Raw genomic sequence first — 24,176 nt, 5'->3', positions numbered from 1 at the left:
CTTGCCGTGCTGCATGCAGCAGCGGTAATGCAAGTCATCCGGGCAGCAAACCCGCGTGGGAGAGCTGAGCTCTGGCGAATGTCGAGGCTGAGTCTCAGAATGGATGGCGACAACGTCATCTGGCTCGTTGACTGGCCGCGGTTTTTGACAGCCATGGGAGGACGAATCGAAGGGCACAGCCACCGGCGCACCGCATGTGGTTTACCGGTGTTTGTCGCCTCCGCATTCCGCCGTTTCGCCTTGCCCAGGCACCACGCATCGAATCACCCGGGAATCCCGTGGAACTTGAGGACGGAGAATCGGGGTCGTGAGAACACAGCTCGGTCTGGCTGCCGGCAGGGGTCACAGCTGGTGTCGGGATGTAACCGCTTCTTCGCTTCTTCCTGCAGCTAAGAAGAGCCGCATAGACGCCTTGATGTTGTTCCGAGTCACCGAGACGAAAACTGCTGACCGTTTAGATGGTCAGTAGTCAGTTCAATTGTGGCCTAGCCTTGTCCTTGCCACCAGATGGTTGCTCAGCCAGGCAAGGCTCGACACGAACTCGTCATCCAAGTTGATCCACCCGGGGCCACCGTGGGAGCGTCATCGGGACCTTGGCAGAGGGCAAACCAGGACGACAGTCGCTGACCGAGGTGAGCTCGCGGAGAGTCACCCAAGCTTCCAAGCACCCCAAGTTAGGTACATACGCAAGCTCGCCACCCGTTTTTGCGGGAAGGTGAGGCTATGAGCCCATTTCTCGTCACCATGCCGAGCTTGTGTGCTTGTCATGTATTTTGTCAGAAGAGTCGCGTGCTCACCCCGGAAATGGTTGCCCCATCCGTCACACAACGAAATCAGGCTCCGGAGTGCGATTGCGGCCTGAAGACAAGTCTATTCCACAGGGACACAGGGTGTAACCGTCGGGGGTTAGAGGCCGAAAGGCGTTTGAAGAAGGCGAAGGGCGAAATGCGAAAGGCGATGAGCAAAGCGATGAGCAAGGCCGCTACTCTGGTGCTTCATGATGCGTCGCCGGAAATGGGGCTGTTGGCTGTTGTAGAATCCGACAAGTCGCTCAAAAGCGAGGGTTGAGAGGCGCTGGTGCAACCTGCAATGCGCATCACGACAAATGTTGGTGGAAAGAGCGCCAAGCAGGCCACGGCGGCAGCACTCATGGCTCGGAGTGGGTGAGCACTCAACAAAAGTTGGGGTCTTTCGGGCCATTGCTCACTGATAAGTTATCGGACGTGGGCCTACCCACCAACCAAGCCGCTTCCCGACCGCAACCGCCCGACCTGTGAGTTTGTGAGACAAACAAACCACCGATTTTCTTCCTCTCGCGCCACGGAGTAGGCTTCGAACTGCTGTCTCTCACAGACGTTCGCGGGAGGACCAACATCGAAAATCTGATGACGCAGAAGAGAACACGAGCAGTTCGGCTTGATTGCCAAGTTTTGGGGCAGCCGAAGCGAGTTTGCCCGTGTTTGTGCTTTGGTTGTGCACGCCCACGGCGATATGTGCACCCTACGACGGCGGTTGCCACTAATCCCCCTTTGCAAAAAGTCCTCTTGTTCTTTGATCATTGCAACCAGTGGTTATGGCCGCCACGACTGGTATCATGATCATGACGGAGGGGTCATTTCTTTTGTCAGGTATGTGTCCATGCAGTACTAATTACGCGGTATCAAGTCGAGGTTGTGTACGACTCCTCGACGGTCCTCCACAGGGCCCATGTCCTCATGTGAACGGAACGCCCAACGCCGTCCCAACTCTAGGTACCGAAATCAAAACGGAAGAGAAGGAAAAAGAAACTCTGCCAGCAGGCTCCCGCATCATAGCGCTACTCAGGAATGGAAACCCTTTCCAATCCCTCTCACCCTGAAGCCCAGACCCTGAAGCTCAACGTGATTCACAACATTACGCCCGTCAAACACCCATCTCGGCTCTTGCATCATCCCCGCGACTTCAACCCAGTCTACCGTCTCCTGGTCCTGCATCTGGCTCTGGCTAAGACTGCAGCTACTGCATTCTTCCAAGCATGGAACCAGCGGGTTGAGCCTTCCGAGAGGGTCGTCTGAAGGTGTCGATACCGCTTGTCGCGACAGCTTCTCCAGGTCCATGATACCCCTCTCGCTCAAACAAGTGTCCAAAGCGTGGGTCGCTAATCCGGCACGATCCGGCTTTGCCGTATTGCCGGCTGTGGCCCCGGGGTTCCCCAACTGCCGGCCACGGAACTGTTTCCACTGCGTTAGGATGCAAGCGGCGCTAGCTTCCTGGACACATTCCCGCCAGCTCGAGCAGATTTTGATCCTCTCCATTTGTCCAGCGTTCAGTCCCAGCCGCTGGATCTCGTCGAGAATATCAGCCGCAGCGCAGCCGGGGTCAAACACGGCGATCTCTCGCGGCATCTCCGACGCTAGGTCTTTGATGATGTGGACCGCAATGCTATTGCGTGTGTCGTTGGTCCCGTCCTTGAAGGCAAACCCCAGCACCGCGATCTTCTTCCCCCGAAGGGACCCGTTTAGCTCTCGGACAACGTTGCGGGCGAAGCGCTGACGCTGGTCTTCGTTGATCTTGAGTACCGCCAGCCAATACTCGGCCACGACATCGAGATGCAGCTCCCTGGCAAGGTATGCGAGGTTCAGAATATCCTTCTCAAAGCATGAGCCGCCGAATCCGACGCCTGCTTGCAAAAACTTGGGCCCCAGCCTCAGGTCTTTCCCAATGGCGAGGCTCACGTCATCCACATCGGCACCCAGGCCGATCTCCTCACACATGGCGCTCACCGCGTTGATGCTGCTGATGCGTTGGGCGAGCATGGTGTTTGCCACAAGCTTGGCAAGCTCGCTGCTGAACGTGTTGACGGTAACAATGCGAGCGGTGGGCACCCATGCCGCGTAGACGTCCTTCAATATGGCGGCCGCCTGGAAGCCGGCAAGAGTTCGTGCACTCCCAATGAGGATCCGATCAGGGTGCATTAGATTCTCAACTGCAGTGCCTTCGGCGAGGAACTCGGGGTTTGAGAGGACTTCGAAGCTGGTGTCGGGGCGATGGTGACGCAACTGGTCGAGGTCAGCATGGACGTGCCATTTCGATCTTTCCGAGAGTCAAGCTCACGATATCCTGGATCATACGAGCTGTACCGCATGGTACTGTGCTCTTCTCCACAACAATGGCACCTTCTTTGGCGTGCTTAGCCACGGTGCGGGTGGCGCTCTCGACAGCGCTAACATCGGCCATGGATCCTGCGCCTAGCCCTTGCATCTTGGTGGGCGTGTTGACGCAGATGAAGATGATGTCCGCTTCTGCGATGGCGTCGACGACCTTGGTCGAAAACATGAGGTTCGGCTGCCGTGCCTTCAACTCGATTGGACGAGAAACCCCTGGTAGAGATACCATGGCATCCCGGGTACCGTCTCTGCCGACGCGCACGACCTTCAACAGACCCTCCTCGTGGATGGGGAGGTGCGCCGAATTCCACGCGCCTACACGTTGCTCGTTCAAGTCCACGACGTTCACCAACAACTGGGGGTTGTGGTATGCAATTACAGCAGCCGTCGGGCCGCCTGTTTAACAGTTATTGACTCATACGCCGCATCGAGAGGGGATTGGGCTTTGGCCATACCGACAAACCCCGCGCCGACGAAGCACACATTCTTCGCGGCGGGACCAGAACGGCTGTCAATGGACTCTTCCACCGAAGAGACACTACTGTCTTCTGACAGCCGCTTAGCCTGGAGCTCGGGAGAACCGACCCCTGAGCTGGGCGGCGACGTGTCGGGTGTGCCACGGATCCAGTCATTTGCTGACCATGGGTTCGGTGTCGACGTTCCAGGGCTGACTGTGGATGAAATGGAATGGGAGCTCGGGTATGATCTGCTCAAACGGCCGCCCATAGAAGAGGTCGCCGGCACCGCCTGCTGCAAATTAGGGGAGTTGTCCATGGTCAGTCTCGGAGCCTCAGTGTCGGATGTCTGGTCTACGGTTTTCGGGTCTCTCCCTTCTCGTGATCGGTGAAACAGCACTGTTTTGGAGGGGAATGGGTCCTCCGGCGGAGGCTCGCTTCGGTTGAAAGGGTGAGGGTATATAATACCCCCTCGGGACGGTGTTGAACATGCCCGAGACTACGTGGTCATGCGATGCCCAGTCTGCCAACCTTTTGTCAACTTCTGTGCCGGCCATGTTTCCCAGACTATCCGTCGTACGCGCTTCAGGTCGCAAGCCGAAGCCGCATTCCGATCTATCATGATCTTCGCCCAGGCCCGACCGCCGACGGAAGGTTCCTTGGCAGTCGAGGACAAGACCGGTCATCACCGCCACCTCGCCCAACCTGGCGCCTTCGTATGCGAGGTAGCGCCTCTGGCGCAGAATCTAAACAATGACCATCTTTTCTGGATTCACGGTTCAACCGAAATTGCTGAAACCCTCCTCAAGCCGACGACGCATTCCCCATGTTGCGGTGCTGGTGTTGACATGTGAGTCGCCGCCATGAGACGCAAGCATCCGACACACGACGAGATAGTGGGGCTGTAGCAGCGCAAAGGCCCGACTGCGGCGCCACGGCTCCTCGCCCAAGAGACACCCCATCTCGAGATGGAAGGTTGAATATCTTGGGTTTGTCGATCAAGACGCGGCGCGAACATGTTGAGCCTCAGCCGGCCGTGCCGGGTCGATCGCCGGCAAGGAACCCTAGTTCGGACTTGGCATATCTTGCCGCTGGTCTATCTGTCCGACAACAAGGCGTGGATCAACGCTGCATCAAGGATCTGCTCGGGGTTTATTTGTGAACCCTGGTGACGGACCAGCCCTAGCATAACGGGCCTTCGCCCCATGCGGCCCAACGCGGTGTGAGCGGAAGCTCCCGCTCAACGTAGCCGCTGCTAGACCTCGTCTCAAACTTCGACCCCGTATCAGCACCTACGTAGGTGGCGCGCCCTCACCGCGGTGTGTCACTCTGGTACCTCGCAAAAAAGAAGCCGGTAAGCTCTTCAGCCCGGAAGGTTTGCTGGGATACTTGTCCGACCCGGATTACCCCAGCCACCCGCCACGCAAAAGCACTCGGCGCTGTGCGAGCTTCCGAGGCGATCTCTGGAGTCTGGAAATCGAGGCGCAAGAAGCAGCACAGCAGGGCAACTTGCGGCTTTATCAATGGAAGACCGGCGGAGTAATGCATTGCAATTCCCGGCTTCCCTTCATGCCCTCTCTAGCACCACGCAACACGTTGCCCAGCATGCGGTCACCGATTCCTGTACTCCCCGTCATCGCCCTGTGGGTTCAAGTTGCCGATAGCGCGTACGATGCGAAGCTCTGTAACAACGGCAGTTACGACACCCCTGGGACCGGGTTGACATGTAAGACACCCGTTTCGTCGTTGCTCGCGCGGCCGCTAGAAGGACTAACCTGGCACCAGATGTCCCGAACGCATGGAACGCAGACAGCAAAGGGTTCTCCTGCGTCGCGGTTAGTGATCGGCCAACACACCTTCCCTCCCGCGCTTACCGCTCGGGCTAACGAAGGAGAGGCCAGATCCGGGATTCACCGCCGGCCTTCGACGTGACCTGGAAGTGGTCGTCGGACCCGGGGTCCGTCCACTCGTACCCCCACGTCAAGTTCTCAGACCCTGCCCTCCCGGTACCCCTGTCCAACATCTCGGCCCTGACGCTCTCGGCCCAGTGGGCCATGGGCCCTGGATCGACATCGCGGTCTGTGCCCGGTATCGACTCGCCCGGCTTGGCGAAGCTCGACGCCTCGGCGAATGCCGCTTTCGATATCTTCGCTGACCGCAACCCTGGCAAGTCGCAGCAGGAGACGGAGGCGGAGACCGAGATCATGGTCTGGCTCGGCAGGGTTGGCTACGCCCAACCATTGGGGTATGAGGGGACCGAATCTTATCGGGCAAAGTTGGCCGTGGGCCACGTCGACTTGTAGGTCTTGTCTGAGTTGGGACTCGGGATGGACTGTCGACAGTGACTTGCCAGAGTGACAAAGCCCCAAGCTGTTCTATGTTTGCTAACCACCACGAAACCACCGCAGCGCCTTGTATCTGGGAACGAACCAGAGAGGCACCTCCGTATTCACATGGGCCGCGCAGTCTAACGAGACAAGCTTCTCGGCTGATATATCGCCGCTGCTTCAGTATCTGTGGCGGAATGGCTTGGTGTCCGCCGGATCGAACATGGGACTCATCGGGTTTGGAACCGAGGGCTACCATGCTGACGGGAACGTCACCTTCTCAGCGACGAGGTACGATGCGAACGTGCTGATCGGACCTGCCCCAACACTCAACATGGCGCCTATTCCCACCCTGGAATCTACTCCGTCAGCCGTTCCGTCCCCGTCCGCCGGACGCCTCTATCGACCGTGGCTATCGGGCATGTCGATCAGCGGAATTGTTGGCTTGATGGTGGTTTTTCTCTGATCAAATGTCCAGTTACGGGTGGCAGCCTATCCTAATCTGGAGAAAGGGTACCTGCATTGGGAAGGGTGTACACACACAACTAGACTGCATTGGACATTTTCTTTTTCTCTTTCACCCTATTCATGCGGGGGCGCAGTAAACCGGTGACTCGGGCATACTCCTCGGTCTGACTGAGCCCGAGCTTCCGCCCCGGCGGACAAGATCTTGGGATATCTCGGCTTGACGATCATCTTTCCTTTTCAGAGATAGCAGACTGAACCACCCCCGCCCGCAAATTCGATGGTTACTTTTCCCTCGGGCAGATCGTTGTGCAGCTTGCGCCGATGTGCCACCGACACGACGTCACCGCAACTTCCCGTTCCCGACAGTTGATTTACCCACTGTTTAGGTATTCACCCATCGGCTCCTTATATGGCGGGCGTGTCAAAGCCGCCGTACGTTCGTTCAAGTGTCCCGCCAGTGGCAGTGGACCCCAGTGACGCTCACTTGGGACAGTAAACAATTCGTTCTTGCCTAAACACACGATCGGATACCTGTTCCCGATGGCTAACCTCCATCCCTCCCGGCCTGGGACGCCGGGTTCACAGCAGAGCAACCCGTCAAGCGGTGGGACCCGCGATCCCTTCAGGGACCCGTCCCAGACGTCGTCTCCTACGGCTGGTTCAAGGACATCGCTTGTATGTAACCTCATGTTTAACCTCTTTTTCATCCTTTCGTAAAGCTAATGTACAACCAAGGACGCACCCGGCCCTGCCCCAACACGACCACTGCCGGTTGTACAGCGGCGAAGGCGAGATGAGGATGATATTGTAAGTAATCCAGCATGACCGATCCCCTTAACCACTAACACAGAAGCAGACTCCTGCTCCAAGGCCTGGAGAGACCCTCAACGCGAAGACGGGTCATCCCTCCGGCTCAGACGCGGACGTCGCGCAGGGAGCAATCCCTGCTGCCGCCACCGCTTCCGACCCGGAAAAGGGGGGCGTGACGGCAGCAGAAACGACAGACACGCCCAAGAAAAGCCGCAACCCTTTCAAACGCAGCTACGGCGCGTTCCGGCGAACGTACTGCCCGCTCGAGGAACCGGGCCTCGTCTTCCCGACGGGCCCAACCGACAAGGAAAAGCTCGAGTACATCAGCACGAACCGCATCCCCCTCTACATCTTCGGCGTCATCTCCTTCCTGACCCTCTCCGCCGGCATGTGGCTCTTCGCCGTCAGCTCGCCCATCTTCGCCTGGTACGGCGTCTTCGTCGGCTTCCTCAACATCTACCTGCTCATCTCCTACTTCGTCGGCATCATCGGCCGCGACTGGGACTACGCGGCGCACCAGGCCCTGGTCGCCCAGCACCCCATCACGCCCGACTCCGCGCCCACCGTCGATGTCTACCTGCCCTGCTGCGCCGAACCGCTCGAGATCCTCGAGAACACCTACCGCCACATCCTGCGCCTCGACTGGCCCGCGCCCAAGCTCAGGGTCCACGTCCTCGACGACGGCGACCAGCCCGCCGTGCGCGCCCTCGCGGCCCGCTATGGCTTCGAGTACATGGTGCGCGACGACCGTCCGCGCCTGCGCAAGGCGGGTAACCTGCGCTGGGCGTTCAGTCGCACCGAGGGCGATTTCTTTGCGATTTTTGATGCGGATTTCTGTCCGCGCCCGGACTTTCTCCGGGAGCTCGTTGTCGAGCACCTGGCGGATGATAAGACGGCGATTGTGCAGAGCCCGCAGTACTTCCGCGTTACGGATGACCAGACCTGGGTTGAGCAGGGCGCGGGGGCGACGCAGGAGCTGTTTTACCGCGTCGTGCAGGTGAACCGGAACCGGTGGGGGGCGTCGATCTGCGTGGGTAGTAATGCGGTCTATAGGAGGGCTGCGCTGGAGGAGGTGGGTGGGACGGCAGAGATTGGGTTCTCGGAGGATGTTCATACTGGGTGAGTTTGTCCGAGTCTTCGTGAGGGTTTGGGGGTAGAGGACTGACAAGCACAGGTTTGGAGCTGTGGACCGCGGCTGGAAGGTCAAGTATGTCCCGCTGTGTCTGGCGACGGGCATCTGTCCGAACACACCGCGCTCCTTCTTCTCGCAGCAGATGCGCTGGGCGCGCGGCAGCACTACGCTGCTTACCACCAAGCACTTTTGGGTGTCGAACTTGACGTTTATGCAAAAGATTTGCTATCTCTGTGGTAAGTTGAGAGTTGATCCCACGGAATAACCACTCCGCTGACATCCCAGGTCTCCTTTACTACTCGGCCGTCTCGCTCGGCATCTTCATCTCGCCCATCCCGGGCACCCTCCTTTTGTTCTTACGCCCAGAGTGGTTCAAGTACTACAACCTGGCCTTTGCCATCCCGTCCATCATCTACGGCTCGCTGCTGTTCCGGTTCTGGGCCAAAGCCAAATACGGGTTCAACGTGCAGCACATCATGGTGGTGCAGTCGTACGCCTACCTGACGGCCATCAAGGACCGGCTGTTCGGCATCGAGCTGCTCTGGGCGGCGTCGGGCGACAAGAAGGCCCACAAGAGCCACAAGTACCGCAACATGCGCATCCTCTGCTGGCTGTGGACGATCGTCTCGGTCGGGGGCGTGATCGCCGCCGTGACCTACCGTTTGGTGACGGGATTCCCGTGGTACCACACGATCCCGCTGTTGGTTCTCAACGCGTACAACCTCTACATCACCCACTATTTCTTATTCTGTTCGTGGCGCTGGTAGGTGCGGGGATAGAGAGGCCCGACCGCCCACCCCGTGGCGCGGTTCGATCGGCTATGCATGCGGCTTAGAAGATCAGGGGTTCAGATTGCTGAGGTATTTGACGACGGCCGGACCGGGGAGAAACAAACAACATCATATTAATTTCTAATGACATATTGACCTAAGGATGAACATAGATACGTAGTCAGGGCATCTAATCGAAATATTTAATCCGCCTTTTCTTGAACGCTGTATGTGTCTGATCTCGGAGTGTCTAGGGGGGCGGGGGGGCATGTCTGAGCACTGTCTAAGAAGTGTCTGACAACAAGCGCTTGACATGACAGGTGTACACGACGTCAAAGCTCCGGTAACACAAGACAGCGGGAAATTGCGAAGGGCGCATATAGCATTGTACGACGAAGGCGTGTGTGATGATTCAGCCTTAGTTTCCCATCTCCGGCCTATCCCGTCGGTTGTCTGGTGTTGCGGGATCAGTGAGACCGAGGTCATCACGGTATAGAAATCCGGCGCTCGGGGTCTCAGCGGAGGAGCAAACCCCATATTCAAGTTTCAGCCGGTGGTTTATCACTAGGTGTTATTGGAATCCGGTGTTCACCTTCTTGCCATAACCGGCAATTATCTTTGGCAATCAAATCTCTTAGCAGCAGTCCACTTCCCCCACGCTGCCGAAGATACACAGGTAAAGGAAGCATCATGTTCACGAGGTTGCCTTTCAGACGAAAAGGCAATCCTCATTTCGGCGCCTTCCCTCAATCTCGTCCTTGCCTATCGGGCAACACTGCTTTCGTTGGACGTCGGGAGGAGTGTACTGGCTCCCATAGGCCCTGATACAACCTTTGACATCAATGAACGAGCGACTGGATTACATCAACTATTGGAGCGGATGGGGAGGACACTAAAACGAATTGGAACGGTAACTGGCGAGTCACGGGGACTCTGGTTCGGGGACACGGACTGTTTTGCAACATCTGTTGTTGCAGTTCAAAATTTCTACGCTACGGTCTATCAAGACACGTAAGCTCGTAAAACATCGATTCGATAAAGTGCGAGGGGTATCGGCCCAAGTAAGCCCATTGGAACCGAAAGCCTTCCCGGGTATCTCGATAGGATGAGAGTTAGTACATCAGCGTGACCCTCAACGCGTAAGAGCTATCTTGGGTCACATCCATCTTGCAGAGCTCAGACCGGCGTTGTAGTGACGGCATCCGGCTTCTTGTCCCGCGGTTCAGTGTCTGCGGCACCATAACTAGGGGGCCGGGCTTCATTTTGGGGGAGCAAAGGGTCGGGACTCTGGGGTTCGGAGCTCGCAGCTGCCCGTCGATCGGCCTTCTTATCCATCCGACGCCTCCAAGGTCGGTAAACGAGGACCGAACCGACACCGACGAGCAGGAAGAGCCCGCAGATACAGCCACCGATGATGTCGTAGTAGTCGCCAATCGCCCCGACACCCTCCCAAAAGCTCCCATCTGGTTCGGCGACGTGATCAATCAGGGACAGGACTTGGATGATGCCGATGAAAGCCGAGACGAAGACGGTAATGCCGGTCAGGACGATGGAGTAGTAGAGGATGGCCACGACGTCCCGGGAGAATGCCTTGGATGTGTATAGTGCCATCATGAGCGCACCGTCGGTGGTGTCCAGCAGACACATGCCAGCTGTTGTCCGTCATTCAGCATCACCACCTCAACCACAAGACGAAAAGGGGTAGCACTCACCAGTGAACAGTGCCGGGAAGATCAGAATCACCCACATACTCGTCCCCTGAGCGGCCTGGATACTCGCAATCCCCAAGATGGCAATCTCGGAGCTGGTATCAAACCCCAACCCAAACAAAATCCCCAACGGCAGCATCTTCCACGGCCGATCGACCATCTTAAACACTCGCCTAAACACCGTCGCCAAAAACCCCGGCCCCTCCAACTGCAAGCCCTGCTGCCCCGTCGCAACATCCACACCACCCTCCTCCCCACCGGGTCCCTCCCCAGCACCATCCACAAACCCCTCCCCTCCCCCCCTCTCCCTCGCAACCCTCTGCTCCTCCACCACCACCCTCACCCGCCTCACCAACCGCCACAAAACCCACCCATTCCCCACACAAAGCAACAACAAAAACGCCGCGGACACACTCGTCCCAATAATCCCCCCAACGCGCTGAAAATCCTCAAACCGCTCGCGCAGGGCGCCCGCCGTGGCGGCGACGACGACACAAGTCACGACGACGACGGTGGAGTGGCCGAGGCTGAAGAAGGTGCCGACGGCGACGGGCCGCTGGCCGGCGGCGATGAGGCGGCGGGTGGTCAGGTCGATGGCCGAGATGTGGTCGGCGTCGAGGGCGTGGCGGAGGCCGAGGGTGCTGTGTACAAGGGGGGGGGGGGGTTAGTGGGTGGTGTTTTGGGGGTGGTGATGTTCTGAGTTGGGTGGGGTTGGGGATGGGAGGTGGGTGGTATCACGTACTAGGAGAGGACAGCGGGGGAGATGAGCTTGGGGTTGTAATCTGCGGCGGTGTTAGTTGGGTATGTTCGGGAGGTGGAAGAGGTGTTGATGAAGGGGTCCGGGAGTTTAAGCTCGTACGCAACAGGATGCCGGCAGCAACCCAGACGAGCCCGTTAACGAGAATGAGCAGGCTGATAAGTTGGGCGGCGGGGAGGGGGATGACACTCAGATATCGAGGGACGGGCCATTGTGATGGCCATTTCGGGTGAGGAAGTCGGATGCGGAAGGGCATGATGGATAGTGAGTAGTGACAGTGAGCGTATATAACGAATGAAGCTGGTATTCACGCCGATATTTACTACCAGCCGTGTGAAGTTGTTCAGGTTTACAATAATGATAAAAGTTCAAACGTCCGGCATTCTATATGCCCGGGAACGAGGGGGTTAATAAATGCAGCAGCACTCGAAATGCAGTGGTTCAAAAGTGGTGAAAATTTCAGAGTGGACAGGTCGGCGGGGAAGGCTCAACGTCGGGTGACTTCATTCTCGGAAGCATCGAGCGGCAGCGTTGGTTGCCCACCACGCAGCATGTGCCCCTCTCCCGATCGGCCATGGGTGCACGGCGGGCTGGTGTTGCAGTGAGCGCCGAGGGGTGAGGCCTTGTATTTGATACGGACGACCCACACGTTTATTGGCTTCTCTCGGCGTGCATGTTAGGTTACGCCGAGATAAGAGGCTTATCTGATTGCTCATTACCTTGTTGACTTTCGCTCTGGTGGGCATTTTGTGATGAGGATTAGTCAAGGCTCAAAGAAGTGGAGATTCAAGCCTTGTTTTGAGAGGTTCAAGACGGAACTTCAGTTGGGGCGGTTTGGGGGTTGGGGGTTATTTCCGAGAAGTTCAAATTCTCGAGTTGCGAGTGGGGGTTGCCTTCCCAATTGCGTTCGGCATGCTTTCACATCAACTATCTACCTGCACACATTACACGGCATACCCTAGCAGCCCAAAGAGGTTGTCGGATGTGGGCACACCGGTGATTGGTATTTTGGTTTAAACAGCCCTTCCAATCAACTAGTTTAAGGCGCTAATTTGGCGAGTAGAATGCGTGTAGTTGAAAGAGGCAGAGACTCACCGTGACACAATTACGCCAAGCTATGGGACAGGATGGATACCAATGACCAATTTCTAGGTCAAGACTGAAAATTTCATTCAACAGCTCCATTTCCGAAGAGAACTATGTAGCAGTCTGCCGGAGGCTTCGGGCGAGCCTGTGCTACCCACCACCATTACGTTTTCAACCTCCCAAACTTTCCTAGGTTGGTTTCCCCTTGATGCCCGGAAAATGCTTTCCGCTCTTGGCGTCGCGATTCATGAACAGCCCCCGAGAGGGTCGAAACGATTATGGATGCTAATGAATGGTTGGTTCGAGGATGTCCACCTGGCTAAGTCGCCTTGGATTGGAAAGGATGGCGCGGCACTGCGGATGATGACCGATTTTGCAAGGGGTTGGCGTTGAAGGGTGGGAGAAAGGGGCCGGGTTGCTGTATGGCGCAAACTCTTTGACCTTTGGAGTACTTTCGAAGCGTTAAAACGGTGTGGAAGTACAATAAAATGGATCTGTTACGAATGATCTCGCGGGCATTGTGCCAAGAGAAAGTAAGAGATCAATAAGTTAATAACGAGGTCTTCACGTCCCGCGTTCTTCAATCACTGTGGCACAGAAAGTTTGAAGAAAATAAAAATTGATGTTTTTCGTCCGAACATTAACGCGTGTTATAAAGGGGTCCAATGCATTCCCACACCACCAGGAGGAAGTTGATGTTGTCTCATTCTTGAGAGACGTTGGCAGGACTTCGCACTTTGGGACACTCAATGCTCGGGCACTTCTCCAGAAAGCCCCGGATTTTCTTGCCCGATGCCGCACGTGACGACGCAACATGGATGCCTGCCAAAGCCGGCTAGGCCGGTTACACTTCGCGTTTGGCGACGAGATCCGCGCTTCTCCGACGATTCCCATCTTTCTGCCAACCAATAAATTCGCGAGTTTCGAAGCCATCCCACAGGCTCACCAGTCCGCAGCGCCATGGCTGGAGTTCAGCTGGGGCTCGAGGTAGCCTTCTACCTTTACCCCTGCGGGCTATTTGTGGTTCTGTTTGCATCACAATCCATCTACTATTACCGCAGCCGACAGCGACGGATCAATGGCGCCGATGACGACAATGACTCGGCTCTTGATGACAAGGAAGCCCCCGGCATCCGACGCTTCTATGCGCGTCTGATCTGGGCCAGCCAATTCGTTCTCAACCTCTTGCTACTCGCTGCCATCATTCTCGTCGTTCGAGATGCCGTCGCAGGGACCCAAACCCATCGGAATTTCCCCTACAGCGCCTACCTCGCTGCCCATGTCGGCCTTCTTCTCTTCTTCCTCGCTGGCCTGCTGCCGAACCCTGATGGGCCATGGTCGCCCACCGCTTCCAACTGCCACTCTTGGATTGCTGGCGCAATGCTCGAGGGCGTCATCATAGCCCTGTTCGGTACCCAACAGCGATATATCAACTTGCAGCCGAAACTACGAGATGCCCTGATCGGTTTGGGCATAGCCAGAATTGCCACCTTGGTTGTCATGATAGGCCTCACGGTACGCCGTCACTATGCCCTGCGATCATCTCTGTTGAGCTCGACTACCGGGGAGCGTCAGGGCCTATTGGAAAACGGCAACGGTCACGCAGCCCCCGGAGGAAAGAAGCCGCGTGACCCTCAGAGCTCGGGATGGTTCGACTACTTCGCCGGTTTTCGCGTCCTTTTCCCCTACCTGTGGCCCAAGGACTCGGTCCTGTACCAGGCCACTGTCGTGGTCTGCTTGATCCTGCTAATCTGCCAGCGCATTGTGAACCTGATGGTTCCGTTGCAGCTTGGCGTGTTGGTTGAGTCCCTGGGATACGGCCGCATTCCGTATCGAGACATCGTGCTATACGTTGTCTACCGCGCGTTGCAGGGTAACCAGGGGGCCATTGGTGCCGCCCGCTCGGTCCTGTGGATTCCCGTCTCGCAATCGCTCTTCCGCCGCCTCTCATGTGCCGCCTTCGAACACGTGCTCGGCCTCTCTCTCGACTTCCACCTCAGCAAAAAGATTGGCGAGGTCACCACTGCCCTCAGCCGCGGCGCCGCCATGAACAGCTTCCTTGAGAACTTTGTCTTCCAGGTGTTCCCCATGGTCTTCGACATCTTTGTCGCCGGCATTCTATTCTTCGTCAAGTACGACGCCTTTTACACCATCATCGTCTTTTTCATCATGTGGTCGTACATCTTCTTGACCATCTACATGGCCAAGTACCGCGGGCGCCAGCGCCGGGACATGGCCGTGAAATCGCGCGAGATGGACGCCGTCAAGACGGACGCGATAATGGCCTACGAGACGGTGCAGCACAACTGCGCTGTTGGTCCCGAGACGGAGCGCTTCCGCGGCCAGGTCGTCACCTACCAAAAGGCCGAGCGTCTGGTCCTGTGGTCGCTGAACGGTCTGAACCTCACACAGAGTTCCATCTTCTCTGTGGGGACAGCCTTACTCGTTGCCGTATCCGCCTACAAGATCTCCAAGGGCCAACAGACCGTGTCGGAATTCGTGAGCCTGATTGTCTATTTCTCACAGCTGCAGGCTCCCCTGAACTTTTTTGGAACGTATTACACTATGCTCCAGAACAACCTGATCGAAGCGGAGCGTATGCTGGATCTGTTCAAAGAGACTTCCGGAGTCATTGAAAAGCCCGACGCTACCAAGCTAGCCGACCCTCGGGGAGAAGTGGAATTCCGAGACGTGAAATTTGCCTACCAAGGCAAGGCTGGCAAGAACAAGCCCGCCATCGACGGCATCAGCTTCAAGGTGGCCCCGGGCACCAAGACAGCCATCGTTGGCGAGTCGGGCAGTGGAAAGTCGACTTGCCTCAAGCTCCTCTTCAGGTTTTACGACGTGGACGACGGTGCTGTCACCGTCGATGGGCATGACCTCCGGGACCTGAAGCTCGACAGTCTCCGGACGAGTATCGGCGTGGTGCCCCAGGACACGGTGCTATTCAACGCGACCATCATGTACAACCTGCTTTACGCCAGTCCAACCGCCACCGAAGCCGATGTTTACGAGGCCTGCAAGGCGGCCAACATCCACGACCGCATCATGGACTTCCCGGACCAATACGCAACCTTGGTTGGAGAGCGAGGCTTGAAGCTGTCCGGTGGCGAGCGGCAGCGCGTCGCTATCGCTCGCGCCATCCTCAAGGACGCCCCTATCTTGCTGCTGGACGAGGCCACGGCGTCGCTGGACTCGCATACCGAGAGGCTGATCCAAGACGCCCTGGAGAGAGTCACGTATGGCCGCACCACCGTCACGATCGCCCACCGCCTGTCGACCATTACGGGCTCGGATCAGATTGTTGTGCTCCACAAGGGAAGCGTCGTCGAGCGTGGAACCCACCTGGAGCTGCTCGCTCTCGGGGGCCGCTATCATTCGATGTGGGAGAAACAGACGACAGCGGAGAAGACGGATAAGAGCGTCGAGCGTTAGACAGCCTGTGGCATTACCAGTCAACCATGACCTCAAAAGGATATAATATTGGCCGCGTGCAACAACTAGCAGATATGTATTACAGGGCAGCCCCCCAAGAACACAAATTGAGCCTTGTTCCAAGCGCCCACAAATCTACCGGACGCTGACGCGAGCACAATCCAAGCCAAAGAATGGTAATGCGGTAAAACAATCCTCGTGTATCCTGCCTGTTTCCCAATTTGCCCCGACAGCAGCGTTGCCTCCAGGGAACCAGACATACCCAACAGCGACCGGATCGGGAGCCCCTCAAGGAAGTGGCATCCAACACCCCCACCCCCCCAATATGAATATGAAACCATGACCTAGCTTCATCAAAACATTATCAGCCACGAACAAAACACGGAAGAAGAAGTGAAGCACAGCATCTCACCTCCCGCACCAGATCCATCACACCCCCCAAACCCATGCTCACACGGACCAGACTCTAGCGGTAGCACCGGCCGTACGAGCAGAAGGTGGCCGCGTCGGTGCAGCACTCGAGGTCGCAGCATTTGCTGCCCTGGCAGCAGAAGCCGGCGGGGCAGTAGTAGGGGTAGTTGATGGGGCAGTACAGCGCCGCCGCTTTGAGGCCGCCGTCTCCCTTGGGGACGTCGGAGCCGGCGACGCCCGCGGCCACCGCGTCGGCGCCGACCTCCCCCTTCTCGGGCAGGCTGCCGGCGAGGGCGAAGGGGGTGAGGAGGAGGACGGCGAGGGAGAACTTCATTTTGGGTGGATGGATGTGGTTTTTTTGAAGGGCTGTTTTAGGGGGTGTTGGGTTGCTTGGTACTTGAGTTGTGATGCCAGGCTTAGGGGATGTCGATGTGGCAAGTTGATGGAGTCTGATGGTCTTCTTATACCGAATAACGCCTCCAAGAAAAGTCTTCTTATACCGAATCACTCCTCCAAGAAAGGCATCCAGGGCGAGCTTTCAGCCTTCGGAAGGTTGGATATCGGTTACTGGGCCTGGTTCAGCTCAGTCGATGAGCTTGCCGATCAGCCTGGCAAACATTCTGGGGAAACCCCTGCAACATGCATGCGCGACTTTCACTGAGCCCGAGCCTTGTCAACGGCAAGGCTCTCCCTTACTGCAATTCCCCGCTCGGGCTGAGAGACGTGGACCACTCAAGGGGTCGGACCGGCGTATTAAATGGTATTGATCGGCAAAGCAGAAGAAAGGCCCAGTTACTGCGGCTTGTTACACTGTATGCAAAGTGCAGCACACCCAGATCCAGGAGTTCGGTTGTCCCTTGCCTGCCGTACCATGGGCTCACAGTTTCTGGCCTCCTTGGTGGTCTAAGCGTTGCCGGGTTCACAAACTCTCCATGTCCAAGAAGCCACTCTTCAGAACCCATCACAAAGGCACCTAGATAGGTAGGTAGTTACCGCCTAGAATAGTTCTTTGCCAACTCCGAACAGGCCAAAGTATAGACACGTAAGGCTGATATAATGAGGTTAACCGTTAGACTTTAAGACTAGAACTCTAATTAAGTCGCACAGCGATTATGGGCATCTGACCGAGAGGCTTCGGTACCCACAAACAATGTCGTACACCTTCCTGATGTGGAGTGCCCGACGCACCGGCTCGACGTCCGTGTGACGGTCGGTGAAGAAACATATGATAGTTCTATTGGACGCCCCGTCTGTATACATAGCCCCCTTCTTGTGCACCAGTGTCGATCTCCTCTTGGCGAGCTGAACTCTCATCGCAGCAAACGATCCCATTCGAACGAAACAACTTGACGAGGTATAAGACGGCGGGTTCGAATGCCGGGCTGACGGAGTGTGGCTCAAGATGGTAAACTTGTGTTCGTTGGGCAGCAATGATTTCTTGGGCGGTCTGCGGCGTGAGGAGACAAGTCACAAGCTAATATTAAGAGTCGCATGCAGAACCATGCTCATGACAGAAAACAGAGCCTTACACAACGGGACCGAGAGCGCAGTTTGGTTGAAGACAGGAATATGGGTGGGTAAGAGTGCGCTTGAACCGCAAACCGATCTCCAATGGTCTGGCATGGGTATGTCTTGTGTGTTTTGTCTTGTTGAGTTGTATGATGCCTGCTTACTGAGAAACCGTAAACGAACGTTTTGGGGAATACCAGCACTGTCTATTGATTCCTTCTTGCCTATTCTAAGATTCAACAGTTAAATATGGTTAAGAGGCTTGTTCATTGTCTCAGGTTTTCTAGCACCCTGTTGAGTGGAATTGTTCCGGGCATCTTGGTCGGTGTCCCCGGTCATTCTTGTTAATATCTGGGAACAAAAAGACGGAAGGGTTGTATAACTTGTAGCTCACCGCTCTGTGTCAGAAACTCTAGACCGGCCCCTGTTTCTCCTTTCTGGCTTGCCCGATCCCCCCGATGCCCCGACGGCACGCATCGTCGTCGTGGGTGCTAACTGGCTGCACCCGCCACGCTGCCTCGATCGTGTCGCTTTTCGTCGATCACTATTACACGCCACCCCCTCCCTCCTACGTGCATTATGTACAGCCTACCCCTTGCGTGGTCCTCAAGCTTTCACCGGCACATTTGCCCACATACATACACGGGCTCTGTTGACCGCCTTTTCTCGTAAGAGAAATCCCGCACTGCAGTATCTCCGTCTTAGTCACCGCTGCCAAATGCATCCTACCGCGCCTGAATCGTTTCGCTTTGCGCCAGGGAAAGCAGTGATTGAGAGGGGAGGTTCGGCCACCAACTGGGAGCGGACATTCTTATATCCCCAGCACCATGCCGCCTTTTCCGCCCCCTTTTCTCTTTTCTTTTTTTAGTGAAGAAATTTCCGGTCGTATTCTCCTACCCCCACCGGAGCTCTCTAGTTTGATATTTCATGAAACTCCAGTTGAAAAGTGTGGAAGGGGCGACTCGAGTTGGTTGGATGGAGTGCCTTGCTGCCCACGGTTGGAGCCCTGCCAGGAGCTAATTAGCTGCGTGAGTGTGAACTAACTCAGCCATCGAGTCTGCGCTCATCTCCCTCATTAGCACCCACCTCGCCGTCCCCTTTGTCAAAGTACACTACGAGGGTGTCGAGTTTAGTTTGTTAATGCCGGTGTCGCGCCGATTCTCGCATACCGAGAGTTGAAGTTGCCGAAACGAGGGGGATCTGACTGCTAACCTAACCGATATTCCGCAGATGGTCCTTAAGGGGAGGGAATAGAACGGGAGTGAGACTGAGATGAGTTGTTTATTCCGCATTAACCTAGTTGGCAGATTGGGTAAGGCAGTGAGCGTTCAACTGGCATCCCTCGCCCACGGTATCTTCTAGCCATACTAGATTCTATGTCCACCCTCTGTTTCCCAGTCGCCGTGGTGGGCTGCTTTTCACTGTCTTTTCCCTTTTTGACCCTCATTTCCTTGCTTCCTCCTCCTTTTCCCTGCCCCCCCCCCCCCCCCCCACCCCTCCAATTACATTGGAAACGAGGAGGCACTTTTGTGAAAGGCGGCTGCCATGCCGTCATAGAGCCGCTTGGCAGCGGCCCGGTCCATCTCAGTCCCAGTGAAAATCCTGCCGTCATGCAAAGGGAAAAGTAACGCGTGCAGCTCCCTAGTCAGGTCTTGAACAGGGGCAAAGTCGGGTGAGAACTCGTCCAGCATAGCCACAAAACCCTCTGGGCTCATGTCGGCAGCCTTGTCCCGCCGGATAGCGCCAAAGTCCATCCCGCACCACTTGCGCAGCCGTGAACCCTCTGGCAGGCCCTGCATGATACCCGAGGCGTCGTCAGCCTCGTGGTTGTTCCCGATAGCCAGCCATAGGAGTACGTAGAAGAGAGACTCCAGGTCATGACGGTACGTGTGCTTCTGCCCGGAAAGTATGCCGATAGCCATGAACCCCTCGGATCCCATCATGGGCTCGAGCGCCCGTGCGTTCTCGACATCCAAGGCAAGGTCGAAGTCAATGAGGACACCCTTGCGACGCCCCGCGCCTGGCTGCGGGGCGATGATAAGGTTCTTGATGGCCACGTCGCGGTGGATGATTCCGCCATCCAAATAGAGAGAGCCAAGGGCTTCGACAAGGTCTCCTAGTGCGTGCAAGAGTTCCGGGATCGAGGCGAACTTTTGGATCGGCCACCCCCGAGGAGAGGTCACCACGCACGACAGTGTCCGGTTGACCAAGGGCTGCGGAAACTGCAGTCCGCTGCGGAGGTGCGCGATGCTGACCAGGTCCTGGTTGCCGAGAACTTGAATAATGCCTTTGACGTTGCGCTTCCGCGCAAGCTCCAGCAGCTGCAACTCGGGATGCGTCGCATCATCCTCCCGCCACGAGAACTTGACGACAGCGTCAGGGTCCACCACAGCAGTGGACGCAGACCTCGACGCTCCAAGGCAGGCTGTTCCGAGCCCTACGAGATAGCTCGGCGCTGCTATCCAGTCAGGCCCAAGATAGAACCTGTTGTCTTCCTGGTCATCGAACTCGACGTAGGTCGTCTTGTTCGCTTCGCAACGCTTGACAAACGAGTTGAGCCCGGCTTCCTCGTCGCTCATGCAGGCGTATCCACACAAAATCTGAAGGAGTAGGTTTGGTCTCTGCCGCAGGTCGAATGTCTCGCTGCTGTAGGCGCCCGACCGGTCGAAAACCCAGAGCTCCAGCGTGCTTCCGTTGACCAAGAAGCCATGCAGGAAGTATCTTGTAGGCTGGGCCTTGAACACTTGGGTTGCCTGGTGGTAGAGGCGGAGGATGTGGGTGTCGTTGTGGTCATTGGTGGTTGCGTGATAGGATTGGCCGCATACGCGGATGTTGCTTGGCGCGATATGGTGGGCCTGTTGTCCCGTCAACAGGTAGATGGCGGCGCTGAGGGGATCGCCCGGCTTGTTGAGCGGCTCGCTGCGGAAATGGATTCCAGCTGTGTCGCTGCGCAAGGTGGGAACAAGGGATTGAACCTGTTTCATCACCGCATCCAGGTGTGGAAAACCAGACCCGGCAGCGGCGGCGGCGACAAGCGGGGCCCAGGGCTTTTTGTCAAAATATTTGGCAAAGAAGCCGTCGACGCCTCTGAAGACGCGGTCTTCAAACTCGTCCCTCAGGCCCTGAAGCGTGCTGTCGGAGAGGGCCGTGCTAATAATTGCAAGGTTGGAGGACGTCATCTTGTGGGGGCGGCTAGTCGCGAAGCGAGAAGCTAAAAGTTAAGCCAATGTGGGGGGGCTGAGAGGGAGCGACGAAAGCCAAAGAGGATTTCTTGTGATGGTATCACCCTAATCCCGCGAAAGGTGGGGTGGAAGGCCCCTATCACATGATTTATATCTAAGACTTGCGCGGACCACCCTGTCCGAGGTACGTTGTCCCACCAAAGTCCTCGATAAGTGACGACAACGCAAGGCTCTCGCCCTTCACCACACCAACTGTTCCTGTACGCCGCCCTCCCAACAGCTTGTAGATACCGTCCATCGTGAGTGTCCCAAGGTCATGTGGGCCGTAGATGATGATCTCGCCCTCACACTCACACACATAATGGACAGCACACCTCGCTCTATCCACCGTGATTACCGGCATCGAGATAGCTGCCTTGTCGGTGCGCCGGGACAGTAGAGCCGTATCTGCCGAAACCAGGCAGCCACCAAGACGCCAAGCTGTACCTTGGTATCCTCGAGAACACCTCTAGTCGTCTTCGTTTCGATCGGCACTAGGGCGGGAAAATACTTGAGGGGGCCATAGTCGGCTTGGTTAAGCGTGGGTTGGTCCAACTGCAAGTCCTGCACCAGCGTGTGGGAGGGTGGTTTTGTGCTTTATACGCTTCGCTCTGAGGCGGCTAGAACCGCATACAGCTGAGCCATCTCGGCTCCGTTATACCGCCTATGGCAGCAACAATGTTATCCTGCACAAAGGCCGTCAATACTATATTACCGATCATCAAGCAAACGGTGGTCTCATTACCGAGATCGCAAAGCAGACATACCTTAATGCTGGTGGAAAATACCGCGAGCATAAGCCACCTTGTTAGTCATGGTGCTGGGTACTTTGGGTTCGGGTCTGGTACCTATGGGTAATTCCCGGGCCTAGCCGCCGTTATCTTAAGGCTTGGGGCAGGCTCTTGTGGGCTAGGACAACAGCGTGAAAAAGCTGCACATCCGTGAAGTCTTCCAAGCGAGCAATTGCAAGTCCAATGCCGACTTTTGCGCGGCCGACGGCATGGTTAGCTGGGGTCTGCAAGACAGAGCCAGTGAGGTCGGGACTAAAGTTGGGAAAGGGGAAAGGCCCCTGAATATTTCCACCAGACATATGTCAATGGACCGCCGCAGCGGTGTCATGCTCCATTAATATGAAGTACACGCGCAGCCGCTCCAACGAGAGTCGAGAACATGGCGAGGTGTTTCGAAACGGGGTAAGGATCTCAGGGACCAGGTGTGGGTTCCACGCCGGGCATACCTCATGCAGTAGGATTAGCAGTTAACCTGCACCCACTGCCCCACGGCCAACTTCCATCCCGGTTCCCAGTCCCAGTTTCAGTCTGCCGTCGGCGAAATAGGGAGAAGCCGGACCTATAATCTTGGCTCTCCGGGGCCCACCTCCCGCTCCTTGCCCGGAGATACCGGGAACGGTTGCCAAGCACTTCTTCCGAGATGCCAAGTCGGTTTAGGCTGGGCAGCGGGAGGTGTCATTGCAGGACGAACGGCCCGAGATTCAAGCTGATCAGCGAGTGTGAACCGGGATAGCCTCTGTAACTCTGTTCATCGGTGCCAAGCGCACTCTAGGGGGAGAGGCATAAATAGTAATACAAGTAAGAGGGAGATGAGGTATGTCTTCTCTTTGCTGCAGCCCACAGAGCTTCTTCAGTTCCTCTCACTCACCACTACCCCTTTTCCAAACAACACAGAGCCGTCACTATCAACCATGGGCCAGAAAACCCTCCAAGGGCTGGTAGCTACGGCGCTGGCAACATTGCCGCTGGTAAATGCTCAGCTGCCCGGAGCGGTGACCCCTGAAGTCCACCCCAAGCTGGCAACCTGGCAGTGCACGACAAGCGGTGGCTGCGTCGAGCAAGACACCTCTGTGGTGCTTGACTGGAACTACCGTTGGTTCCACACATCAGACAATACCACCTCGTGCACCACGTCCGAGGGCATCGACTCTACCCTATGCCCGGATCAAGCCACCTGCGCCGAGAACTGCGTTGTGGAAGGCACCGACTACGCGAGCAGCGGCATCGAGACATCCGGAAGCTCTCTCACGCTCAAGCAATTCGTGAAGGACAGCGAAGGCAAGATCAACAGCGTCTCCCCTCGCGCCTACCTTCTCGGCGCGGATGGCGACTACGTCATGTTCAAGCTCCTCGGCCAAGAGTTGAGCTTCGACGTCGACGTCTCCACCCTCCCCTGCGGCGAGAACGCGGCCCTCTACTTCTCCGAGATGAGCGCAACAGGCGGCCGGAACGAGTACAACACCGGCGGCGCCAACTACGGCTCCGGATACTGCGACGCCCAGTGCCCCATCCAGACCTGGAACAACGGCACGCTCAACACAGCGCAGGAGGGATCCTGCTGCAACGAGATGGACATCCTGGAAGCCAACTCGCGCGCCAACGCCTTCACGCCGCACCCCTGCATCGGCGACAACTGCGACAAGGCCGGCTGCGGCTTCAACCCCTACGCGCGCGGCAACAAGGAGTACTACGGCCCCGGCCTCACGCTCGACACGTCCAAGCCCTTCACCATGGTCACGCAGTTCATCACCGACGACGGCACCACCACGGGCAGCCTCAGCCAGGTGACGCGCTACTACGTGCAGAACGGGCAGAAGATCCCCAGCGCCGTGCCCGAGGGCGACGGCATCTCGGCCGACGCCTGCTCCGTGTCGGACGCGTACGGCGGCCTGGCCGGCATGGGCGAGGCGCTCGGCCGCGGCATGGTCATGGCCCTCAGCATCTGGAACGACAGCGAGAGCTTCATGAACTGGCTCGACAGTGGCGACAACGGGCCGTGCACCGAGACGGAGGGCGACCCGGCGAACATCGTGGCTGAACACCCGAATGCCCAGGTTGTTCTGTCTAACATCCGCTGGGGCGACATCGACTCTACCGTCGAAGCTTAAGTGTCAATCAGGGTAGGGCAGCCACCCATGGGTTGGAGATT

General features: G+C 56.9%; 8 protein-coding genes across 8 annotated transcripts; 4 read left to right on the top strand and 4 right to left on the bottom strand.

Moving 5' to 3' along the window:
• Positions 1-1,820: 1,820 nt before the first annotated feature.
• Positions 1,821-3,920, bottom strand: B0H64DRAFT_321957 (UDP-glucose/GDP-mannose dehydrogenase family, NAD binding domain-containing protein; the record flags this gene model as incomplete). Its single annotated transcript, XM_062800539.1, has 3 exons — positions 1,821-3,038; positions 3,094-3,501; positions 3,630-3,920. The coding sequence occupies 3 exons, from the start codon at positions 3,918-3,920 to the stop codon at positions 1,821-1,823; spliced, it is 1,917 nt and encodes a 638-aa protein (XP_062658917.1).
• A 795-nt stretch (positions 3,921-4,715) lies between these two features.
• Positions 4,716-6,665, top strand: B0H64DRAFT_145319 (concanavalin A-like lectin/glucanase domain-containing protein). Its single transcript, XM_062798345.1, has 4 exons — positions 4,716-5,327; positions 5,387-5,436; positions 5,503-5,900; positions 6,010-6,665. Exons 1-4 carry the CDS (start codon positions 5,144-5,146, stop codon positions 6,392-6,394), a joined length of 1,017 nt encoding a protein of 338 aa, XP_062658916.1. The 5' UTR covers positions 4,716-5,143; the 3' UTR covers positions 6,395-6,665.
• Positions 6,478-9,318, top strand: B0H64DRAFT_459608 (nucleotide-diphospho-sugar transferase). The gene is made up of 5 exons (XM_062807447.1): positions 6,478-7,071; positions 7,132-7,203; positions 7,253-8,325; positions 8,381-8,574; positions 8,624-9,318. Exons 1-5 carry the CDS (start codon positions 6,937-6,939, stop codon positions 9,103-9,105), a joined length of 1,956 nt encoding a protein of 651 aa, XP_062658915.1. The 5' UTR covers positions 6,478-6,936; the 3' UTR covers positions 9,106-9,318.
• Positions 9,319-9,991: 673 nt separating this feature from the next.
• B0H64DRAFT_395184 (high-affinity nickel-transport protein-domain-containing protein) lies at positions 9,992-12,155 on the bottom strand. Its single transcript, XM_062803741.1, has 4 exons — positions 11,677-12,155; positions 11,560-11,599; positions 10,821-11,458; positions 9,992-10,760 (listed from the first exon to the last, which is right to left on the bottom strand). Exons 1-4 carry the CDS (start codon positions 11,828-11,830, stop codon positions 10,285-10,287), a joined length of 1,308 nt encoding a protein of 435 aa, XP_062658914.1. The 5' UTR covers positions 11,831-12,155; the 3' UTR covers positions 9,992-10,284.
• Positions 12,156-13,620: 1,465 nt separating this feature from the next.
• Positions 13,621-16,095, top strand: B0H64DRAFT_417120 (uncharacterized protein; the record flags this gene model as incomplete). Its single annotated transcript, XM_062805221.1, has 3 exons — positions 13,621-13,647; positions 13,729-15,514; positions 15,746-16,095. 3 exons carry the CDS (start codon positions 13,621-13,623, stop codon positions 16,093-16,095), a joined length of 2,163 nt encoding a protein of 720 aa, XP_062658913.1.
• Positions 16,096-16,230: 135 nt separating this feature from the next.
• Positions 16,231-16,840, bottom strand: B0H64DRAFT_441808 (uncharacterized protein; the record flags this gene model as incomplete). Its single annotated transcript, XM_062806597.1, has 2 exons — positions 16,231-16,240; positions 16,584-16,840. The coding sequence occupies 2 exons, from the start codon at positions 16,838-16,840 to the stop codon at positions 16,231-16,233; spliced, it is 267 nt and encodes an 88-aa protein (XP_062658912.1).
• A 2,666-nt stretch (positions 16,841-19,506) lies between these two features.
• On the bottom strand, positions 19,507-21,258 carry B0H64DRAFT_395173 (uncharacterized protein). The gene has a single exon (XM_062803740.1). The coding sequence runs from the start codon at positions 21,192-21,194 to the stop codon at positions 19,518-19,520; it is 1,677 nt and encodes a 558-aa protein (XP_062658911.1). The 5' UTR covers positions 21,195-21,258; the 3' UTR covers positions 19,507-19,517.
• A 1,542-nt stretch (positions 21,259-22,800) lies between these two features.
• B0H64DRAFT_358951 (concanavalin A-like lectin/glucanase domain-containing protein) lies at positions 22,801-24,135 on the top strand (the record flags this gene model as incomplete). The annotated part of the gene is made up of 2 exons (XM_062801664.1): positions 22,801-22,841; positions 22,922-24,135. Exon 2 carries the CDS (start codon positions 22,939-22,941, stop codon positions 24,133-24,135), a length of 1,197 nt encoding a protein of 398 aa, XP_062658910.1. The 5' UTR covers positions 22,801-22,841; positions 22,922-22,938.
• Between the last annotated feature and the right edge of the window lie 41 nt (positions 24,136-24,176).

This window comes from Chaetomium fimeti (assembly GCF_033439085.1).
Source record: "Chaetomium fimeti strain CBS 168.71 chromosome Unknown B0H64scaffold_4, whole genome shotgun sequence".
In the NCBI taxonomy this organism is placed as follows: Eukaryota; Fungi; Ascomycota; class Sordariomycetes; order Sordariales; family Chaetomiaceae; genus Chaetomium; species Chaetomium fimeti.
Note: the sequence above shows the minus strand (reverse complement) of the source record. Positions and strands in the feature narration are given on the sequence as shown.

What these genes read in the sequence shown, in the direction of transcription:
- B0H64DRAFT_459608 (XM_062807447.1), top strand. Translation starts at nt 6,937, where the DNA reads ATGGCTAACCTCCATCCCTCCCGGCCTGGGACGCCGGGTTCACAGCAG. An exon ending in TCGGAGGATGTTCATACTGG is followed by an intron (nt 8,326 to 8,380) that starts GTGAGTTTGTCC and finishes TGACAAGCACAG; the next exon opens with GTTTGGAGCTGTGGACCGCG. An exon ending in AAAGATTTGCTATCTCTGTG is followed by an intron (nt 8,575 to 8,623) that starts GTAAGTTGAGAG and finishes CTGACATCCCAG; the next exon opens with GTCTCCTTTACTACTCGGCC.
- B0H64DRAFT_145319 (XM_062798345.1), top strand. Translation starts at nt 5,144, where the DNA reads ATGCATTGCAATTCCCGGCTTCCCTTCATGCCCTCTCTAGCACCACGC. An exon ending in AAGGGTTCTCCTGCGTCGCG is followed by an intron (nt 5,437 to 5,502) that starts GTTAGTGATCGG and finishes AGGAGAGGCCAG; the next exon opens with ATCCGGGATTCACCGCCGGC. An exon ending in GCCGTGGGCCACGTCGACTT is followed by an intron (nt 5,901 to 6,009) that starts GTAGGTCTTGTC and finishes AAACCACCGCAG; the next exon opens with CGCCTTGTATCTGGGAACGA.
- B0H64DRAFT_395173 (XM_062803740.1), bottom strand. Translation starts at nt 21,194, where the DNA reads ATGACGTCCTCCAACCTTGCAATTATTAGCACGGCCCTCTCCGACAGC.
- B0H64DRAFT_395184 (XM_062803741.1), bottom strand. Translation starts at nt 11,830, where the DNA reads ATGCCCTTCCGCATCCGACTTCCTCACCCGAAATGGCCATCACAATGG. An exon ending in TGCTGCCGGCATCCTGTTGC is followed by an intron (nt 11,600 to 11,676) that starts GTACGAGCTTAA and finishes ACACCGCCGCAG; the next exon opens with ATTACAACCCCAAGCTCATC. An exon ending in TCCCCCGCTGTCCTCTCCTA is followed by an intron (nt 11,459 to 11,559) that starts GTACGTGATACC and finishes CCTTGTACACAG; the next exon opens with CACCCTCGGCCTCCGCCACG.